This window comes from Colletotrichum chrysophilum (assembly GCF_026319265.1).
Source record: "Colletotrichum chrysophilum strain AFK26 chromosome Unknown scaffold_27, whole genome shotgun sequence".
NCBI classification, from domain to species: Eukaryota; Fungi; Ascomycota; class Sordariomycetes; order Glomerellales; family Glomerellaceae; genus Colletotrichum; species Colletotrichum chrysophilum.
The window spans coordinates 77,834-96,229 of NW_026517314.1; the positions used below are offsets into that span (position 1 = coordinate 77,834).

Here is an 18,396-nt window from a genome sequence, read left to right on the forward strand (position 1 = left end):
GCGGCTGCTAATCGCGACAATTGCCCTCTGGCTGCACTTAACGTGGCCGTGGGATGGATCGCCACGAGCGGTTGAACGCCTGGAACGCCAGCAAGTGCGCGTTAACTACTGTGCATGACTGAATCCGGCGTCATGGTTGTACCAAACGAATGCACTGTCTCAAGATGGCTTGCAACTTGGCTTTGCCAAGCCAAATACTTGCACCCAGATTTGCTAGCTCACAGGGTAACACTATCTGCAACGAACGAATAGTATTCCGATCATGTCACAGTAAAAGAAGGTCAAATGTCGGGTACATAGAACGTGCGGCCAAGGACAGCTTTCGTCCTTGCGCCAAGAGAGCATACACGCATCTATCTTATCTTAAACCTCCACTTCTCTAGCACGTCGAGAACATCACAAACCACTTACTCAACCACCGTTACACTTCAAAGCAACTTCTCTGAATATCCAGATTCATTATGTCACTTCAAGATATCCTCGAGCCGAATTTGCAACGTTATACAGCCCAGCTGAATGGTCGCTACGTCTGCACTCGACTCGTCACCCACAACGGCGTTACCATAGCCATAGCCTTAGGCAAGACACAGAGCAATTCATTCTTCTTCGACTACTCAATTCTTGATCTCCAGGACGGGGCCACGACCAGCAAGGGCCAGTCTACGACGGCAGCCGCCGATACTGATAAGCTCGACTCGCAGTGTTGGTCTAGCAGTGCGAAGAGGCTGCAGTTTCCGTCTGAGGTCAGGGTCGTTGGCGAAGAAGCAATTCCCGTCTATCAGATCCCAGCTGTCGATCGAAGCTACCGAAAGGTCATTCGCTCGCAAAGCCAAAAGCAGAAGCTGGACCAATGGCTCTCATCTTCCCTATGTCTGATGAACCAGAAGGTCTTTGACTTCCAAGTCCTGTCCGATGGCCGATATGTATATGTCTTCCGCCAGAGCGCATTGGCGGAGGGCGAGTGGCCAAATCAATTCATGTCAGAGAGCCATGACGGAAAGCCACCGGTTAACAACAACCTCCTTTGCGATCGATTTGCGCTCGTCGGCTCCACTCTCAGTCAGCCCTTGGAGACACGGTACCAGCGAAGCCGTCAGAAACAGATCCCGCTAAATGAGCAGGATACACTTCGTGTCAAAGACATCAATGATGAGCCGTTCTACGAACCTACGCATTCACTTCGGTTCGTTCAAGACCTTGTCGACGGTCGCTTTTGCGTTCTTCGAGCACCCACTGTGACCAATAATGTCACTAAGTGGATGATCTTCGCTTATTCTTGCAAAATGGAACAGATCGAGTGTTTAAGCACCGATGTAGCTTCCAACGGGTTGTTCGACCTCCACGGACATGTTTACTACACGTGCGACTCGCATACACATCCAACCATCAAGGTGTTCGCCAATGGCCCAGGCCCCTGCACAGCCGCAAAAGACGACGGTAGCGGAACTTGTTCGAAAGCGAGAGTTCCCATCATGCCCAAGACACCGGCGTCGAAGCGTGCCGTTGAGTTGAGCCGAGATGCAGGGCTTCGGCTGAGAGAGCCTGTCGACCTCTCGAGCCTGCTTGATGGCTTCACCTTGGAGGCTTGGGTGAAACCCGAATCCGCCGACAACGAAACGGAGGAAACGACAAAGGACTCTAGCTTCCCAGTGTTTCGTGTTTCAGACAATAGTCCGGGGACTTTCATCAATGAAGAACTTCGACTGACCATTCAGTTGGTTTGTGAGAAGAAGGCAATCGTTACATCAAAAATAGCTCTGAAGGCAGATGAATGGAACCACATTGCTGTCACCTACAACCCGACAACGTCAACCTATGGACTGGCAATCAACGGAGCGGCAGCAGGCTCCGCCATCAGCAGTATCCATCCTGGCTCGTTCTCAGGGATCGGATTGCAACCAAAGGGGCCAACAAGCTACTTCACAGCGCTCTTCGACGAAGTACGTGTTTGGAGCCGTCCGCTTCATCCATCTGCTATCAAAGATAGGATGTATAAGCGCGCCACGGGTCTAGAGCCTGATCTGGAATCGTGTTGGCACTTCGACGAAGACTCCGGCACGACCGCCTTCGACGCGACAGCCAATCGTCGTGAACTGATTGTCGTCTCTCCTGAATATAGTACACCGTCTTCCGACAGCTGGGTTCGATCAGCTGCGCCTATGGTGTCAAGCTATGGACTCTCGCGACGGATACTGCGTGTATCTGCTCCCCTGCAGATTAAAGGCGGTCTTTGCGCCACAGTCTATAACGAGCAAGTCGCCGTCTCCGAGAAGAAGACGACCGACTCGAAAGGGGGATCGAGTTCGAAGCAAAAGTCAGGCGATGGTGCGCAGCCCAAGCATATGAAGCGTGGCGCCAGAGTGCTCCTTTGCTTCATTTCTGGTACTGACGTCTCACCGCTGCGTTTGGCGGCCCTCGACTTCGGCTTGCTATCTGACGGCACTCTTGCCGACACGCCAGCTTTGATGAACCCCCCAGCGCTAACGGCCGCTTCCTCGAATTCTGCCAGCGCAAAGGTCGGCATAGTGGGATTGAATGTGCCAACAGCTCTCTTGTATGTCGGAAGCGAAGGCATGGAGATCTTTGGGGGAGTTGTTGCCCTTGATGCGGTTGGGTGTGAGCCCTCGGCGCCCTATGCTTTTGAATCTGCCACAGGAACCGTGACAGTCTATTTCAAGTCACGAGGAGCTTCCGGGGAGGGGCACTTCTCAGCCTTGAATTACAACATAGCTCGCAAGGCTGTGGCCACGGAGCTTTGTGCATCGACTCTCGGTGAAAACGAGGGCCTGCTGGCAACGAGCAAGTTTCAACACGCGAAGAACGTAGTCGTTCAGACGGATCTGTGCCCCTGGGCGCCTGAGAACTTGGCTTTCAACTTAACGCTGACGGCCAACATGGTCGATGGACAGAAGATAGTCGAGACGTGGGCAGGTAAGAACCTTTTGTGCGAATTGGGCTTCATGTTCTGCGCTAATTGGAAACGATTCAGGCGTTCCTTCAAAGTTGGAAGAGCTGTGCAGCCTGATTAACGGCACCAAACTGGCGACAACACGTACTATCGGCCATGTGGCTCAGCTGGTAGAAATTACCGTGAGTTTGCCTACTAGCCATGTTGAATTTCTCTCGGCCTTGTTCTAATATGCTCCATGAAACAGACAAACGGCTCCGCAGACATGGAGACAGCGCCAACTGAAATTGCTCTCTTGGATGTTCTCACGAACTCCGTTACCGCAGGAACATTTTTGAGTATCGGTATGCGAAGCTACTTTGTTCTCAAAGACGCACAATCTGGAGACAAGAATCTCGTGGCCGTTTTATATAACGATCAGAGACCGAGAGGGAGCCCACCTGGTAAAAGTGCAGAGGTGACGGCCAAGGGCTATCAGCATGAACTCCTGGTCACCTGCGAAGGCAAATCTGCTGGCAATTTCTCACTTGGATCCGGAATCGTGAGCATGGCCTGGTCCCCATCGGCCGTGATCAGCGGTGCGGTCGCCAAAGCATCGGAAGCAAACATCCAAGTCCCTGGAACTAGCTTCATCAGCGGTAGCAGCCAGAGCCCATATTTCGGTTCCCCACCTCGCTCGACTGCTCTCCGACTTGATGGTCGCACCAAATGCTACTCCATGCTGGAGGATACAGTGGCGACGGCTGCCTGCGCTGGCATATGTTTCGAAACTTGGATTAAGGTTGAACCGGAATCGATCAATACTATCGCAGTCGCTTACACGTCAGAGCGGTTGCCACGCGCTGAGGGGTTGGCCAAGGAACAACAGACCTTCGTGCTTGGTATCACTCAGCCGTCAGGGAGAGGTGCTGCGTTCGACGTGATTGGCAACGTCAACGGGGCGCGATTTGCAGTCAGCCGGCCCTCTGCCCTGAGGTTCGGCGAGTGGACACACTTTGCTTGCTCAAGCCAAAGTGTGTTCGCCCTCATGAGTTCGGGCAAGGGTTACGTTGACCTTGGCAAATCGGAAGAGTGGAATGTCTCCGACTTCTCGCTGGCATTCACACTTAAACTCAACAAGAAGTCTGAAGGCGATAACAGGGAGCATTGCATACTTGTGAAAGGTGACAGCAATGCAAATTCAACACCCTTGAATGTCAAGGTCTCTTCAAGCAACCGACTTCAACTCTCCTATTGGGCTATGGATGAGGATGGCTCCAATCCACAACGGTGTGTGTTCAAATCACCAAAAGCCTTCGATGCTGGCAAGGCATACAAGGTCTTTCTGTCTCGCAAGCTCGTACAAGTGTCTCAGAAAGAACCTTCGGAGCCCGGCCAACCACCGAGAAGCAAGCCCCCAAGGCCGTGTCAGCAGGTCACTATGCGTGCGTGGAATTCGAAGGGAGGGGTGGAGTTTGAGATGATTCCGAGGAGCGTACAGGCTCTTGAAAGCGATGAAGTTGCCTTCAAGCGCCAAGATGGAGGTCATCAGATTCACGGCTCTGTGCAAATGAATCAGGCACCTCTCTCTCTCGGTGGAGCGTCGTGGGCCAAAGAAAGCGGGTTACGAGGCGCAATTGGATCCATCCGACTGTACTCCTTGGCCATTAAACTTCCTGAATCGGCGTTCGAGCTGTGCGCTGCCTCTGAAAGTACGAACGGCATGATCGGCTCTTGGTCTTGCCGCGAAGGAGGAGGCGTCAGTCTTGTGGATGATCTGAATCGCAACCATGGCAAGTTCCAGGGTGAGCTGAGCTGGGTTCGCAGTCCGTATGACCCAGACTCCCAGCTCTCGTTTCACATCAATGCTTCGGAAGTCAAGCATAAGCAGCCAGAGGCGAAGGAGATGAGGTTCCTTGAGCAGGCTTCTCCCACAGGACCGCATCAATTGTCAATCGGAAACGTTTTGATGGATTACGGGAACGAGGAGTGTCGATTTCTTCGCCCCGGGCCGGGATTCTGTGGCGAATTTGACGAGCTGCGCATTTGGAATACGCCGCGAACCCGAGAGAACATCTGCGATTCAATGAACACTTCATTGACCGAGACCACAGCGGATCTTGCTGTCTATCTTCCATTCCATGATGAGAGGGCGGTTAACTCACCCGGGAATTCGCCTCAGGGGTCGCATGCTGTGCTCACAGACACTTCAGCCAACTGCTGGCATCTTACGCCGCTCTTGGGATCTGAAGCGAACGCAGTATCATCCCAAGCACCTGTTGGGCAGGATTCCCCCTGCGTAGACCACACACTGAGACCCGATATCCACCCACCTCAAGGGGCCACCATTGTTGCTGGACCTTCTGTGGCCGAGTATGGTGACATGGAGATCAGTGCGAGCGGCACAATGGAAGGCAGTTATAAACGAGCTTACGCCTACATTGACAAGCACGGCGAATGGTGTCTAGTGACAGGCTTTCGTATCGGCGCGCTGAAGACTGAATGGGTCAGTCAGGTTCAAACCTCGCCAACCCTCGTTGGCTTCATTGAAGGCGCCCCACCTGTCCCTGTTGATTCCTTCATCAGCAAAGACAAAACACCCACGTCATCTGTGAAATTTAAACAGACCACAAAATGCACCTACACATACAGCGCGAGAGCGGAAGTAAGCACTGGTGAAGAAGTGTCTTCCAAAGTGGGTGCTGGAATCGATTGGGAGGTTGAGGCAGGCATGGGCGTCGAGACAAAGATAGCCGAGGGCAGTATTGGGGTATCTAGGACGCGCGCCGTCGATGTCTCGGCCGGCATGGTCAACAACGAAGTCCACGCATCGTCGACGAACATCAACATGGAGATGGGCGTCCAGTTGACTAGTGTCTGGAAGGACGGCGACGATACCAAAAAGCAGGCAGGATTTGAGCCGTCCAACACTGGTCTTGCTCTCATTGAGAGTGAGGTCGCGGATGTTTTCGCGCTTCGTCTCCAGATGCGTGGGTCGATTGCGCCTGTCGTCGCCTACCAGATGCGACCCAATCCAGACATTCCCAAAGATCGCAACCTTGTCTCCTTTGAGATCAATCCTACCTACACCAAACAGGGTTGCCTTGACGGCCGTCGTGGTGCGACCAACGACCTGGACTACCCTGCGCTGTCCTCGGCCCCAAAGGATGCGTCATACTTCAAGCCGACGGAAGCTTACGCACTCCGGGAGCGTATTCGTCGGGCTGAGGAACAACTCCAAGGCGAATATGACCGCCAGTCGCTGCTCTATACCGATGAACTCCCTCAACGTACGCATCGAAATATTTGCAATGCATACGTGTGGACCGCAGACGGAGGAACGTTTCAAGAGACAAACTCAACCCTGGACATGGTCAAGTCCGAGGTTGGGGGGAACTTGGACACCAAAACCAGCCTAGTTGACTCGAGCGAGGAGGAGGTTTCGGTTATGAATATCAACGCAAACCGTTCCGTTGATGCTATGTTCAGCGCCCACTTCAATTTTGTGACGACGAAGGACAAGTCATCAGAGGAAGGCTTTGAGCTAGCCACAGAGCTGCCTCCATCCGTCGACATCAGGTACCAGGACAAGGGCACCGGCAAATATTTCAAGACACCTGGTGCCGTTGATGCGTATAGGTGGATGAGCTTTTGGCTTGAGCCAAGCGTGGAGGCAACGGACACTTTCTTCGAGCACGTACTGAACCATGTCTGGCTTGAGGAGTCACCGGAGCCCAATGCTCAACTGCTGCGGACTCTGCGCGAAGGACTGAAGAACGAAACCGGCAATGCACGCACGAAGGCCTGGCGCATCCTGCATCGCTGCACATATGTTAGTCGCATACCCGAGAAGATTGAATCCCGCACAAGGGACGCGATGTATACCAAGGAACAAAAGCCATCGACCCTGCTGGCCGACATTGGCAGCAATTGGCTGTTGATCCAGAAGCTGGAGCCATTTGCACGCGATGCTAATTCGCGGGGAAATCTCGCGACCACTTTGAAGCCTCACGTTCTGAGGTTCTTCCCGACCCTGATCGCCCAGAGTCGTTTGTACAATCAGGTGCTGGATATGTTGGCAGATTATGTTGGACTGTCCTGATGGTCCATTGTGTTGAGATTTTCTAGCCGGACATTGTCCACACACGCGCGCGTAATCCGTAGCTCGTGCTAAAGCATCACCGTCGTTATCGCCGTAGTCATCGCTATTGTTCGTCGTTGGTCTCTCTACTACTATACACGTCATAGGGGACACTGCCCGGCTAGCAAAACTCATTGTCTTTCCTGGAGGTCTTCGAGAACATAGATTACGGCCGACTTTTCGTCTCAGAGCATTCGCGTTGCGTCAAGGCAGGACGGTGCTGTACATAATCACAGTCCCTACTGGTAGCCTATAATCCTAATTTCACCTTTTGATGAAAGTCTTAGAAAGTCTTAAGGGGACTGAGTCTTCCCGGTCTTCATGAGGTTTCCGTGTAGCTGTCCCTAAAAAATGGGGGCAGAAATGAAGATCTAGACTCTGAATCCCAAGAACTTCCGCCAGCAATGGCTCGTCTTCGTCTAGGTATTCTGACAAAAACAGTTCAGAACGAACTTCTGGATGCCTAATGAAAGAGGAAGTATACAAGCCTCTCGGCGTAAAAGATCGTGAAGACCCATGTCAGAGCCATGTCTCCACCGAACCACGATGCATTCGAGAATGGATTTCCAACGCGGATCGTTGCCATTACATTGTATGCAAGCCACGAGAACAAGATGAGGAAACCGAATCTACTTAATGAATCAGCGGGAAAACAGTGACAGCCGGGTCTGACGTACATTCGCAGGTTTGTGAGTAGACGACAGATGAACCTCGCCATGCCAGTATGGTTCCGGCATTCATTGATACCCGGATGTGCCGAACTAAAAGCCCTAGACTCATCCTGTTCACTTGATTCTTGCTTTTTGATATCAGTCGGCGGCTGAAGGTCTGCCATGATGGCTGCCGAGTGGTGTGTAGAGTGATAAATTGGCTTTGTAGGGGAAAGGGTTCGGTTTAATTTTCTTCCTGGGCTATCAAGGGAGTTGTCAAAACCACGAAATGAACGTCCCTATTGGGTGTGGGAGGCTGATCGAGTTATTTCAACCAGCAAGGTGTACGCCTAGTTGATGGAAAGTACTCATCCTTTAGTGTCTACATCCGCCTAGAACTTCAGATGCACAAATCAGGAGACACAACATGCTTGCTGTGGGTTTATACTTGAATCTTGCTAGCCGGACAGGGTCCGCTATGACTCTCAAGGTAGCGTACTCAGTACTTCCAAAACAACAACCATAGCAAGGAAAGCAATAGGATTAGCGAAGTCATGAGGACGAGAGACCGTAACGATGGACAACGACGACAGCGACAACGACGACAGTGACAGCGTAAGCGACTACACAAGCCGAGAGATGTCCAGGGGTCCAGCAGAGTATATGGATTACACACGTTGATCTGGACACTGCGTGGATAGCCAGTTGACACTGCCCGGCTAGTATAACGCTTGGACTTTACGTTTGAATCCAACATAGTTGTTAATGAGAGTAACTAAGAATTTCCATGTGCGCCGCGAGGATAAGCTATGAATTCCCAAATATCTTTATGCAGTCTTGTATGTGATGGTCCCCAAGTTCTAGCAAATGATTTCCACCGCGGCGTGGAGAACGGAATGGCAGTCAAGATCGCCATCGGGAAGAGTGAAGTCACTGCCCCCGCAGTTGGAACCACTCCATGTCTTGATTGTGCAACCACTGTTTCTCATATCAGTAAACTAAAAATCACGAAAAAAAGGTCCGTCGTTTCTTACCGCTTATCAGCGACCTTTATAGAGCGCTTGTTGGAGACCGGGATGCAGCGACGGGCCCCGACGCCGGTGACCTCGAAGACCTGCTCGCCGTTCGTGCAGAGGTCATCGCTGAAGGAGGAGACCTTGGAATGGTCCTGGCGAGACTCAAGCTGAACAGGGTTTGCGAGAGCCAGAGAGGCAAGGGCAGCGGTCATGACCGTGGTAATAGAGAATTGCATGTTGAAGGTGTGGATGTCAGATGCTGATGGAAGGTACAGAGAACCGATCGAGATTATTATAATTGTTGAGGCTTAGAAATGAAGATGTTGATACTGATGCTGGATGAGTACAGCTTTGAAGTGGAAAACAAGCCGTCATTTTATATGTTTTTGAGACCCTCTCAAATGGTGTAACTACTGAAGCCTAGAGCTGCGGTCGTGAAGCCCCTGGGCTGAGCATCCTATGTCATGATGATTAGATGAAGCGCGAAACCTTGACCTTCTCATCGTGCCACCAAACATTACAGTATCCAGGCATACTCACAGGCCCGACTTAACAAATCGTCGATACTTGGCATGGATTTACATGCAGATCTATCAAAAGGACTTTGGCTGACGTGAGAGATGTCACTGTTTCAGGGAGACGCTGTACTTATGCGTACAACAATCTCGCTGCATTTACCTAGGTAGTCGTCGGCTTAATGATCATCTACGGAGACTCTCACCAAAGAATTTGGAGTTACAAATGTCATTAGCTCACGATACGAGCCCCCTGCATCTGTCTCCCAAATGGCGGGTAAGTGCCGTGTAGGAACCGAACTCATCATGGGACGGAATCCTTCCAAGGCAGCAGAAACAGTAGCGACAAGTAGGATGCCATTCATGGGAGTGCATTGATTGAGAGAGACGCGGGAGGGGTTGGTGTTCCTGGCAGTAGTCTCAACTAAAAGATCTGCGATGGGGGCTGATGCTTGTCTCTGCATATCCACCGTCCGATTCGCGGGCACCCGCGGGTAGGCTGAATCAAGGCGTATCGCTTTCGACAATTCGCTAGGCAGTGTTCAAGTAAACGCCTTGCTACCTTGTCCAAAACAAAGTTGCGCTATTTTGCTGCGCATGTGGTTAATAATATTTCACAAGTAATTGGTAGCTTCGCCCGAACTCTGTCGAAGTCTGGGGCTATTCTTGGCGAGGGTATGCATGATTGGACCTCTTGATGACAGGCAGCTAGGTAGCTTCCCCGTATTGCCATGGCAGAAATGCTGTCGTCATATTAGATGCAACTTAAAGGGGATTCTTTTGGCGCGCTGGCCACTTGCATAGAGGCTTGTAGAACACCATCGTGATAAGATGTCTTTTCTGGTTGAAGCTGAAGAAAGAATGCCAAGTCATGACCGTGAATAGCCGAAGTCGGGACTGGGAAAATCGGAATTAAGACCGTGATTATGTCATCATCCCGGCTTTAGTGCCCCTCACTCATTTTTACCCCGCCAAAAGAGAGAGAGCCACAGCGGCGCACCGACAAACGGGCGGCTCACCCCGCTGCAGATGCCACAGAAGTGACCGAAAATCGGGTCGCAAATGGCGTAATCCAGCACCGAATGGGGCCCAAGCACCGTCAAGCAATCAGCGTCGTGCAATTCGCTGACTTCTAACTCGAAGCTCAATTGAGGAGGGCGCAAGTTGTAGTCTGTTCAAATGCCGTCCTGTCCTGCCTCCGGTTGATTCCCTTCTTTCCATCCTTCCATGAACTCTTTCCTCCTCCCTGTCCTCCGGTCTCGCATCCCCAGCAGCGCCGCCAGAAGAGGATTCCACGCGACGGCCACGATGAGTCTTAGCAGCAAGATCAAGCCCGCGGCCAGAGTCGCCGGACGCAGACAGGATGTTTGGTGAGATAGGACCTCGATGAGGAGTCAGCAGTGACTCTTACCCTCAGAAACGTGAACCGGTGCTGACCATTGACGCTAGGTCCATCGTCAACGAGGCCGCCGCCGCCTCGCCCAAGCAGCCCATCGTCAACATGGGCCAGGGCTTCTTTGGCTACAACCCGCCCGACTTCATCCTCAATGCCGCCAAGCAGGCCCTGGACCGCGTCGAGTGCAACCAGTACAGTCCCACCAAGGGCCGCCCGCGCTTGAAGAAGGCCATCGCCGACGCCTACTCTCCCTACTGGGGCCGCAAGCTCGACCCCGAGACCGAGGTCACCATCACCACCGGCGCCAATGAGGGTAAGAGGTGTTCCGTCCCTTGAGAGATATCTCCTAGGACGAAGACTTGCTGACGATCGTTCCAGGCATGCTCAGCGCCTTCATGGCCTTCATTGAGCCTGGCGATGAGGTCATCGTCTTTGAGCCCTTTTTCGACCAGTGAGATAGCACCGAAAGCGGTGGAAGTGAGATGTAAGTGCTGACTCTGGAACAGGTACATCTCCAACATCGAGATGCCCGGCGGCAAGATCACCTACGTGCCTCTCCATCCTCCCAAGGACGGCGGCGAGAAGACCTCCTCCGCCGCCAACTGGACCATCGACTTTGACGAGCTCGAGCGCGCCATCACCCCCAAGACAAAGATGATTGTCCTCAACACACCGCGTTTGTCACCCCTGCCACGGTCATCTCAATCTGACAATGGCCACTGACTCCCAACACAGACAACCCCGTCGGCAAGGTCTTTTCCAAGGACGAGCTTCAAAAGATCGGTGACCTCTGCGTCAAGCACGAAATCATCATTCTCTCCGACGAGGTCTACGACCGTCTCTTCTACGTCCCCTTCACCCGCATCGCCACCCTCTCCCCCGAGATCGAGAGCCTGACCATCACCGTCGGCTCCGCCGGCAAGAACTTCTACGCCACTGGCTGGCGCGTCGGCTGGCTCATGGGCCCTGCCGAGCTGATCCAGCACGTCTCCGCTGCACACACCCGCATCTGCTACTCCTCCGTCTCGCCGTTGCAGGAGGCCTGCGCCGTCGGTACGTGATCCCCTCCTCTTTTTGTGGGACAATGAAGCCGCAAACAAAAAACTGACACGCTATCGCACAGGCTTCGAAGAGGCCGAGAAGCACGGCTTCTGGGACGAGACCATCAAGGACATGAAGGGCAAGATGGACCGCTTCAACGAGGTCTGGACGGAGCTCGGTATGCCCTACTCCGAGCCCGAGGGCGGCTACTTCGTGCTCGTCAACATGGCCAAGGTCAAGCTGCCCGAGGACTACCCCTTCCCCGCGCACGTCGCGAGCCGCCCGCGCGACTTCAAGCTCGCGTGGTTCCTCATCCAGGAGGTCGGCGTCGCGGCCATCCCGCCCACCGAGTTCTACACCGATTCGAACGCGCATATTGCCGAGGACTACATCCGCTTTGCGGTCTGCAAGCCTGATGACGTGCTTGAGACTGCTAAGCAGAGGCTGCGTGGGTTGAAGAAGTACATCCAGGAATAGAAGGAGCGTTGGATTTGAGCACCATGTATCATGCATGTTGGAACGATATCTGTTAAAGGAGAGTGTGAATAGATAAAATGGCTTGTTTATACATCCTTCGTTTGCGTGTGCTCTGTCAGAGAGATCGTATATATGCTTTGAGCCCGAAACATTTTACCCTCTTGGTCTACCGACGAATCTTGGGCGAGGTCGTACTCGATGTAGTAGAGCACGCATCGCCGACACCACCCAGTGCTCCCCCTTCCTGGCAGGCATTCGCCGGGTCGCAGTACGTGACGAACAGCAGCCCTGAGTCGCCCGCAGGCACGCCCGACGGGACGCACCAGAAAACGGACTGGCTCACGTGGGCGTCGTCGGCGACTTGCTTGCCCGCAGCCAACGAAGATTTAACGGCTTTTCGATTATTCGCGTCTACAGTTCTCGATTAGCTTCGACGCTGATTTTGAAGGGAGGACATGAGAATCAGACCGATTTTGAGGAGACGGGAGCCGCAGTATGTCTCGCTCGGAGTGCAGGTCACCGCGAAGGCGACGCCGGAGATGGCGGCGATGGTGGCGAGCAGGGCGACGATTCGAGCCATTTTTGGATGCGCTTTGATGAAGATAACTTGCTTTTTGATGAAGATGTCTTGACGAAGTGATTTTGGCGGTCGGAAAAAGAAAGGGAGGCGCTTCTAGGGATGTGAACATCCCTTCCAGCCAGGGCGGCCTGATGCGGGTCTCACGAGACCCTCAACAGCTAGTGGTTTGGACTGTTTTATGAGCGAAATTTGTCTTTTGGACTCAGGGCTCGAGCATGCCATTTCAATTGATGAGGCGCATCATCGGAATTACTGCTTGGTGTCCTTTTTGTTGATGCTTCGGAAGTACGATAACCATGATGGGCAGGTCCTTCCTGGGGAAGAACAACGGCATGGACGAAGGAAAGAGCCAACGATGGAATAGAAAACTCGGCAAAGTCGAATCACCATGGTGCGAAATGTGTGTAAAGCTTGATCCGATTACTTCCTGACCAGTTTCTTGACCGATCTTATCAAGCTAAGGTACCATCCGAAAATTCAGCTCTTCTCGAGAGCCATACCGTGACCAAACCATGTGTCCATCCCAAAAGAACCACGATATCACATCCCAAACGCCATCCAAATAAGCCCATCTAGCCGAGTTGCTACACCCGCTTGAAAGCCAACGCGAATACCATATGAGAAAAAGAGAAAGTCGTGATCATCGTGCAAGACAGAGAGGGAAACCCAAAGCAAGCAAGACAGATGAAGTCTAGATCTCAGCGCTGTCCTGGCCACCCTCCATCTGGACGTCCTCCTTGGCCTTAGCCTCCTCCTTCACCTCGAACTTGGACTCCTCCTGGGGAGTAGTGGTGAGCTCGTCCTCCTCCTCAGCGGCGGCGGCAGCCTCCTCCTGCTCCTTCTTGACCTTAGCAGGGGTGCGCTTCTTGGCCGGGGTGGCGCGCTTCTTCTTAGCAGGTGTCTCAGGGGAGACAGTGTCCTCGGCATCGGCGTCGCCCTGGCTGGCGGCGACGGGGGCAGCCTTCTTCTTCGCGGGGGTGCGCTTCTTCTTGACGGGGGTCTCGACGACGAGCTTCTCCTCGGTGGCGTTGGTGAGCTCGTCGGCCTCCTCGTCGTCCTCCTCGGTGGAGGGGGTGGGAGCGGCCTTCTTGCGGGGAGTGGCACGCTTGCGCTTGGCCGGGGTGGTAGCGGTGCCGTCCTCGTTGGCGACAGGGGCGGGCATGTCGGCGAAGATCTTCTTCTTGATAGCGCTCCAGGCGTTGGAGGCAGACCGGGGGTTGGTCATGCCGCAGGCCTCGGCGAGCTTGGGGTAGTCGATCTATTCACACCGTCAGTATTAAAAACACGAGGACGACGAGGGACGACGACGAGGGATGATAACGAAGGACGACGACGAAGGACGACGATGAAGGACGACGACGAAGGACGACGAGAGACCATGACGACGAGAGACGACGACAACGACGACAACGACGATAGTAAGGTAGAATATGAAACCACAGGAGAGGACGAAAAAGTGGAAGTGATCTCGATGGGCAGGGTGTGTTCTTACCTCAGGCGGGGTTTTCATGCAGTTCCATGCATTCTTGAGAATCTCGAGCTCTCTCTCGGTGAGAGCCTTCTTGGTGGCGCTGTCCGAAGAAGACATGATGACTTGTGATGAAGTACAAGGTGGGAGATTGAGTTGTTGGTGCAAAGAGTGAAGTGCAAGTGTTGATGGGATGAAGATGGGGATGAGAAGTGAGTGGTGAGAAGGTGTGTTGTTGTTTTTGTGTGAAGGTGGGTGGTGGAGGGAAGGTGGGAAAACTCTGGCAAGAGATGGACTTCGAAGAAAAGAGAAATTTCCAGGCAGAGCAATTGTGGAAGGGAAGAGCGGAGATTTCAGTTAGGGCAGGAGCGAAGATTATCGTGTGCCCTGACTGGATGTGCTTAGTAGACGATGGAAGTGAGCGGAAGAGGAAGAGTTGAAAGAAAGTCAGGAAAGAGGCCTGAGTGCTGGGCATCAAGAGAGGCTGCTACTTCCCGGACTGTGAACCTGAGGAAGGGTGATTCTCAAGTGTTGCAAAAATGTTGGGTCATGAAAATCTTTGATGCTTTCTTGATGTCTCCAGATTTGGAAAGCACTGGGAAGTCGCAGCTGCTTCTAAGCCAGTATGATCCAGACCAAGCTGTTCGCAGCTTTCTTTGTGTGAAATATCTCGATACTTCCAGCAGGTGCACCCCTATGAGACCAGGGAACGAAAAACAAAACCAAAAAAGGAGTGATCAAAAAGAGAATCAAACCCAGAGGCCCCAACGTTGGATAGTATAACTTGGTGTTGAGCTAGCATTTGGGCTACACTCGGCATATTCACTGTCACCTCTCCACCCGCCGGTTGCCAATTCTGGACACAAACCTCCCTAAGTAGGTATGGCAGGCACTCTGGGTGTCCACGTGTTAAGCCAGTACAACAGACAAGCACTGAGGCAAAGGGCAGGCAGGAGAGGTTCAGGTACCACCCTACTTTCTACCTGATGCGTAATTCTATTGCTAACATAGACATCTGCAAACCCCTCCATTTCATCATGTTGGCACCCGACGTGAAGGTGAAACCATGTCCCTTCTTTCTATCTCACTATCGTGTCCACAACTATTACAGTACGAACCAAATGAAGAGCAAGATCTATCATTTCAGATGCACATCTTGAAATCGTGGAAATCAATCCAAGTCCTGAGTATGGTGGCCCAATGGTGTTTGGTTGCGAACACCTGGGAAGGAAGGAGGCGTCGGGGGCGAGTTTACCTGCCTGATCATACTCCTTCCATGTCTCACTCACCTATCAGCAGCACAGTCTCCCTTCGATGCATTTCCAACCCAAAGAACTGGAACAAAGGAGATCGAAGCATCCAGCGAAACAAGCGGCTTCCCAGCCCATTGTCACTGGTGCCTGTCGGCCCACGATGAGAATTAATCTGAAACTGGAGAGGCTCTAATCAATCTGAACGATGGAATTTGATCACACCAATGATAAGTTGGCTCAATATGAATGTAAAAAAAGCACATGTTTGAATTATTTCGGGAACTGCATCGCGTGCTCGATCATGCCAGGTTTGGTCCCAAAGTAATAAGCAGCAGCTCCGACGAGACCCGGCACGGCAATCCACACCATTTTCCGCGCAAAAGCCTTTGCGCCCTTCTTGATAATGATCTGAAGCTTCTCGTGGTATGCCTCGTGGTCATTTACATGCGGGAAGGGCACATCAGGGATAGGCTTTCCCAGAAACTCGCACAACGGGCCCCAACCGTCCTTCAAATTGTAGTTCAACAACCTCTCGGGTGGTGTCTCCCTACGGATGGTGTCATAGTGCCTCTTGTATCCCTCGCGAGCGTTCGCCAAGATACCCTCCTTGGTGTCCGAGTTGAATTGGTACCGCAGCCAGGTGAACGTGATGTCGTCGATCTCCGCGACATACTTCGCGCGCAGCCACGAAAGCGTCCTCCAGACAGGGTTGAAAGCAACGTTGACAATACTCTCGTCGAAGCTCTTGTACCACGACTCGAATTGCCGCTCAACGAGGACGACCTTGGAGTCAGGGTACGCTCTGACCAGCTCCGGACCGAAGAAGTTGGGCGGCAGATCGCAGACGGCCCCACAGTGGCCGAGCAGCTGGTCGAACTCAGTGCGACCAAAGGGCTTCTGACCCGGCTGTGGGTTCATCTTCGCATGCATGCCCTCGGTCCACAGCGGGACCTCGCAGATGTTGGATGTCATAGAAAACCCGTGGTAAACGTCATCGTAGCCGAGAATCATAAGGGCCCGTTGCATTGCTGGGTGTCCATGTCATTAGCCTGGGCTCCAGAGTATTGGGGGCGATCTCTAAGGAGATCGCGGATACCTACATGATGTACCCGTCTTGGACATGCCAAGGGCCAGGACCTCCAATGGGACGACTCGCTTACATGTTCGGCGGTCAATGTTGAGGTCGGGCTTGAAAAGCTCCGGGTGCTTCTCTTCATCGGTCTGCATTCGAGACATGGTGGGCAAAGGCAGAAAGTCGAAGCTTTCGAGGATGGAAACTCTCGAGCTTGAAGTCCACCTAGGATCGAGGAGCGAATACTAGATATAGGCCGCATGTCAAGTAAACCGTCTTCGTGCCCTACGGTCTGGTTTTCCGTCTGGTTTGCAAAACCCACCAGGACAAGTGTCTTAGAACTTCTTGCATTGTCTTACGATTATGACCCCGGCTCCAACAGTCTCTTGCATGCCCAGCGTCACCCACCCATGAATGTTTGGATCTTCGTACCCCAGCATCCACGCCTGAGATGAACCTGGTTCTCCATATCGAAGGATCTTCCGGCCCACTCAAGCAAACATGCGGTGGAAATAAGGCAGGCCACGAAGGACCAGCGACGGTGAGGCATTGGAGACGGCCCTCTGGCCGCCCAGAGTATTGACTCTGGACCTCGCTTCCGCTTGGTCCACACTGACCGGCTCGCAGACCAACAACCGACGATCTAGGCTTACCCTCCGCCACGAATGTTGATACTGGCGAATGAAATGACGCTGTTGGTGCTCTCCTATCTGGGCAGCTGAATATGATGCCTGCATTTGCTGTGTTAGATATGTTTGCTGCACACTTGATTTACTGATTTACTAGCTACCCAGGACAGAGCCTAAGCGAGATAATGGACCCAGAATGTGGGTTTGTTTCCAATGTCTTGCCATCTTCGCACATCTTACTGGTGGCCTTTAGCAGTGTGCTGGGTGAACTGAGCAAGATTAAACGCATCCCCTGCAGACTGCGGCGCGGATCCTCCACCAACAGCGCTGGGCAATGTCTATCTTGGGAAAATGCAACCCTTGTCAGTGTCATCCGTCCTGGTGCGAGCAGATTGTCATCCAAGCCTGATAGCGAATCCGGAATACACATTGAGTGCCATCATGCCAACACCTTTGATTCCGGGAATAAGCAACCTGAGAAAGTGATCCCCTCGCCAGCGAGAATTCCAGAGCAATCTGATTGAACATTTTCCATATGTAACAACTAGGCACCAATACCGACGTCTGCTTCACGTTCATTGATAGATGCTCCCGAAGGAGCGTAAGGTTGACCGAGAGATTTGATCCAATTAGTTGGTCGTAAGCTCCATAACGAAAATTCGTTCGAAGGCCAAGATAATCTGGATGTGAAGCAGCCAGGAAATTGAAGAAGCCTCAATGCGCTGGACATGTGCAGCCAAAACGCGCATCAAATTGATCTCGCGGAAGCGTTTCCCCGCTCCCCGCGACGATGCTCCCTGTATCATATCTCATCACCAGCAACTACTTGGTTCCCCACATACTCGTATGACTGAGAAGGCTGGCCAGGATTTGGCCAAGTTCTTGTTGGTTCCTGACCAGTGGCCGCAGCCTCGGGAGAATCGTTAGCGAACGCAGAGGTAGGACAGCCGTCTAATCTGACGGAGGTAGAACGGCAAAACAGACACTTGATGTCGAAAGAAGGAATCTATCCTTGCCACCTAGACTGGTGTTCGCGTCAGTGCAAATATCATGAGGTTCATTTAGAGCCAACAAAGCCTCTGCGTATGCAAAAACGTGCTGCCTTTTCTTTTGGTTCTTCTGCTGCAGTTGGCTAGTTCTGAAAGTTCTTTTTCACTTCTACTCTACGCACCATTTCGAATCTTGGACCCAAGAGGTTGTGCAATGGCTTCCGGGGCGGAGACCGTCTACATGATAGATCCGCCGGAAGGGGAGGATCGCTTTGCTGCAGG

The 18,396-nt window shown here is 52.7% G+C and overlaps 5 protein-coding genes across 5 annotated transcripts; 2 read left to right on the forward strand and 3 right to left on the reverse strand.

The window, feature by feature from the left end:
* Positions 1 to 461: 461 nt before the first annotated feature.
* COL26b_004434 (uncharacterized protein) lies at positions 462 to 6,989 on the forward strand (the record flags this gene model as incomplete). Its single annotated transcript, XM_053177311.1, has 3 exons — positions 462 to 2,931; positions 2,990 to 3,090; positions 3,156 to 6,989. The coding sequence occupies 3 exons, from the start codon at positions 462 to 464 to the stop codon at positions 6,987 to 6,989; spliced, it is 6,405 nt and encodes a 2,134-aa protein (XP_053038670.1).
* Positions 6,990 to 8,663: 1,674 nt separating this feature from the next.
* On the reverse strand, positions 8,664 to 8,930 carry COL26b_004435 (uncharacterized protein; the record flags this gene model as incomplete). The annotated part of the gene is made up of 2 exons (XM_053177312.1): positions 8,664 to 8,676; positions 8,713 to 8,930. 2 exons carry the CDS (start codon positions 8,928 to 8,930, stop codon positions 8,664 to 8,666), a joined length of 231 nt encoding a protein of 76 aa, XP_053038671.1.
* Positions 8,931 to 10,517: 1,587 nt separating this feature from the next.
* COL26b_004436 (uncharacterized protein) lies at positions 10,518 to 12,123 on the forward strand (the record flags this gene model as incomplete). Its single annotated transcript, XM_053177313.1, has 6 exons — positions 10,518 to 10,579; positions 10,659 to 10,918; positions 10,984 to 11,056; positions 11,112 to 11,281; positions 11,341 to 11,658; positions 11,729 to 12,123. The coding sequence occupies 6 exons, from the start codon at positions 10,518 to 10,520 to the stop codon at positions 12,121 to 12,123; spliced, it is 1,278 nt and encodes a 425-aa protein (XP_053038672.1).
* A 1,271-nt stretch (positions 12,124 to 13,394) lies between these two features.
* Positions 13,395 to 14,291, reverse strand: COL26b_004437 (uncharacterized protein; the record flags this gene model as incomplete). The annotated part of the gene is made up of 2 exons (XM_053177314.1): positions 13,395 to 13,961; positions 14,196 to 14,291. The coding sequence occupies 2 exons, from the start codon at positions 14,289 to 14,291 to the stop codon at positions 13,395 to 13,397; spliced, it is 663 nt and encodes a 220-aa protein (XP_053038673.1).
* A 1,403-nt stretch (positions 14,292 to 15,694) lies between these two features.
* COL26b_004438 (uncharacterized protein) lies at positions 15,695 to 16,660 on the reverse strand (the record flags this gene model as incomplete). The annotated part of the gene is made up of 2 exons (XM_053177315.1): positions 15,695 to 16,452; positions 16,525 to 16,660. 2 exons carry the CDS (start codon positions 16,658 to 16,660, stop codon positions 15,695 to 15,697), a joined length of 894 nt encoding a protein of 297 aa, XP_053038674.1.
* Between the last annotated feature and the right edge of the window lie 1,736 nt (positions 16,661 to 18,396).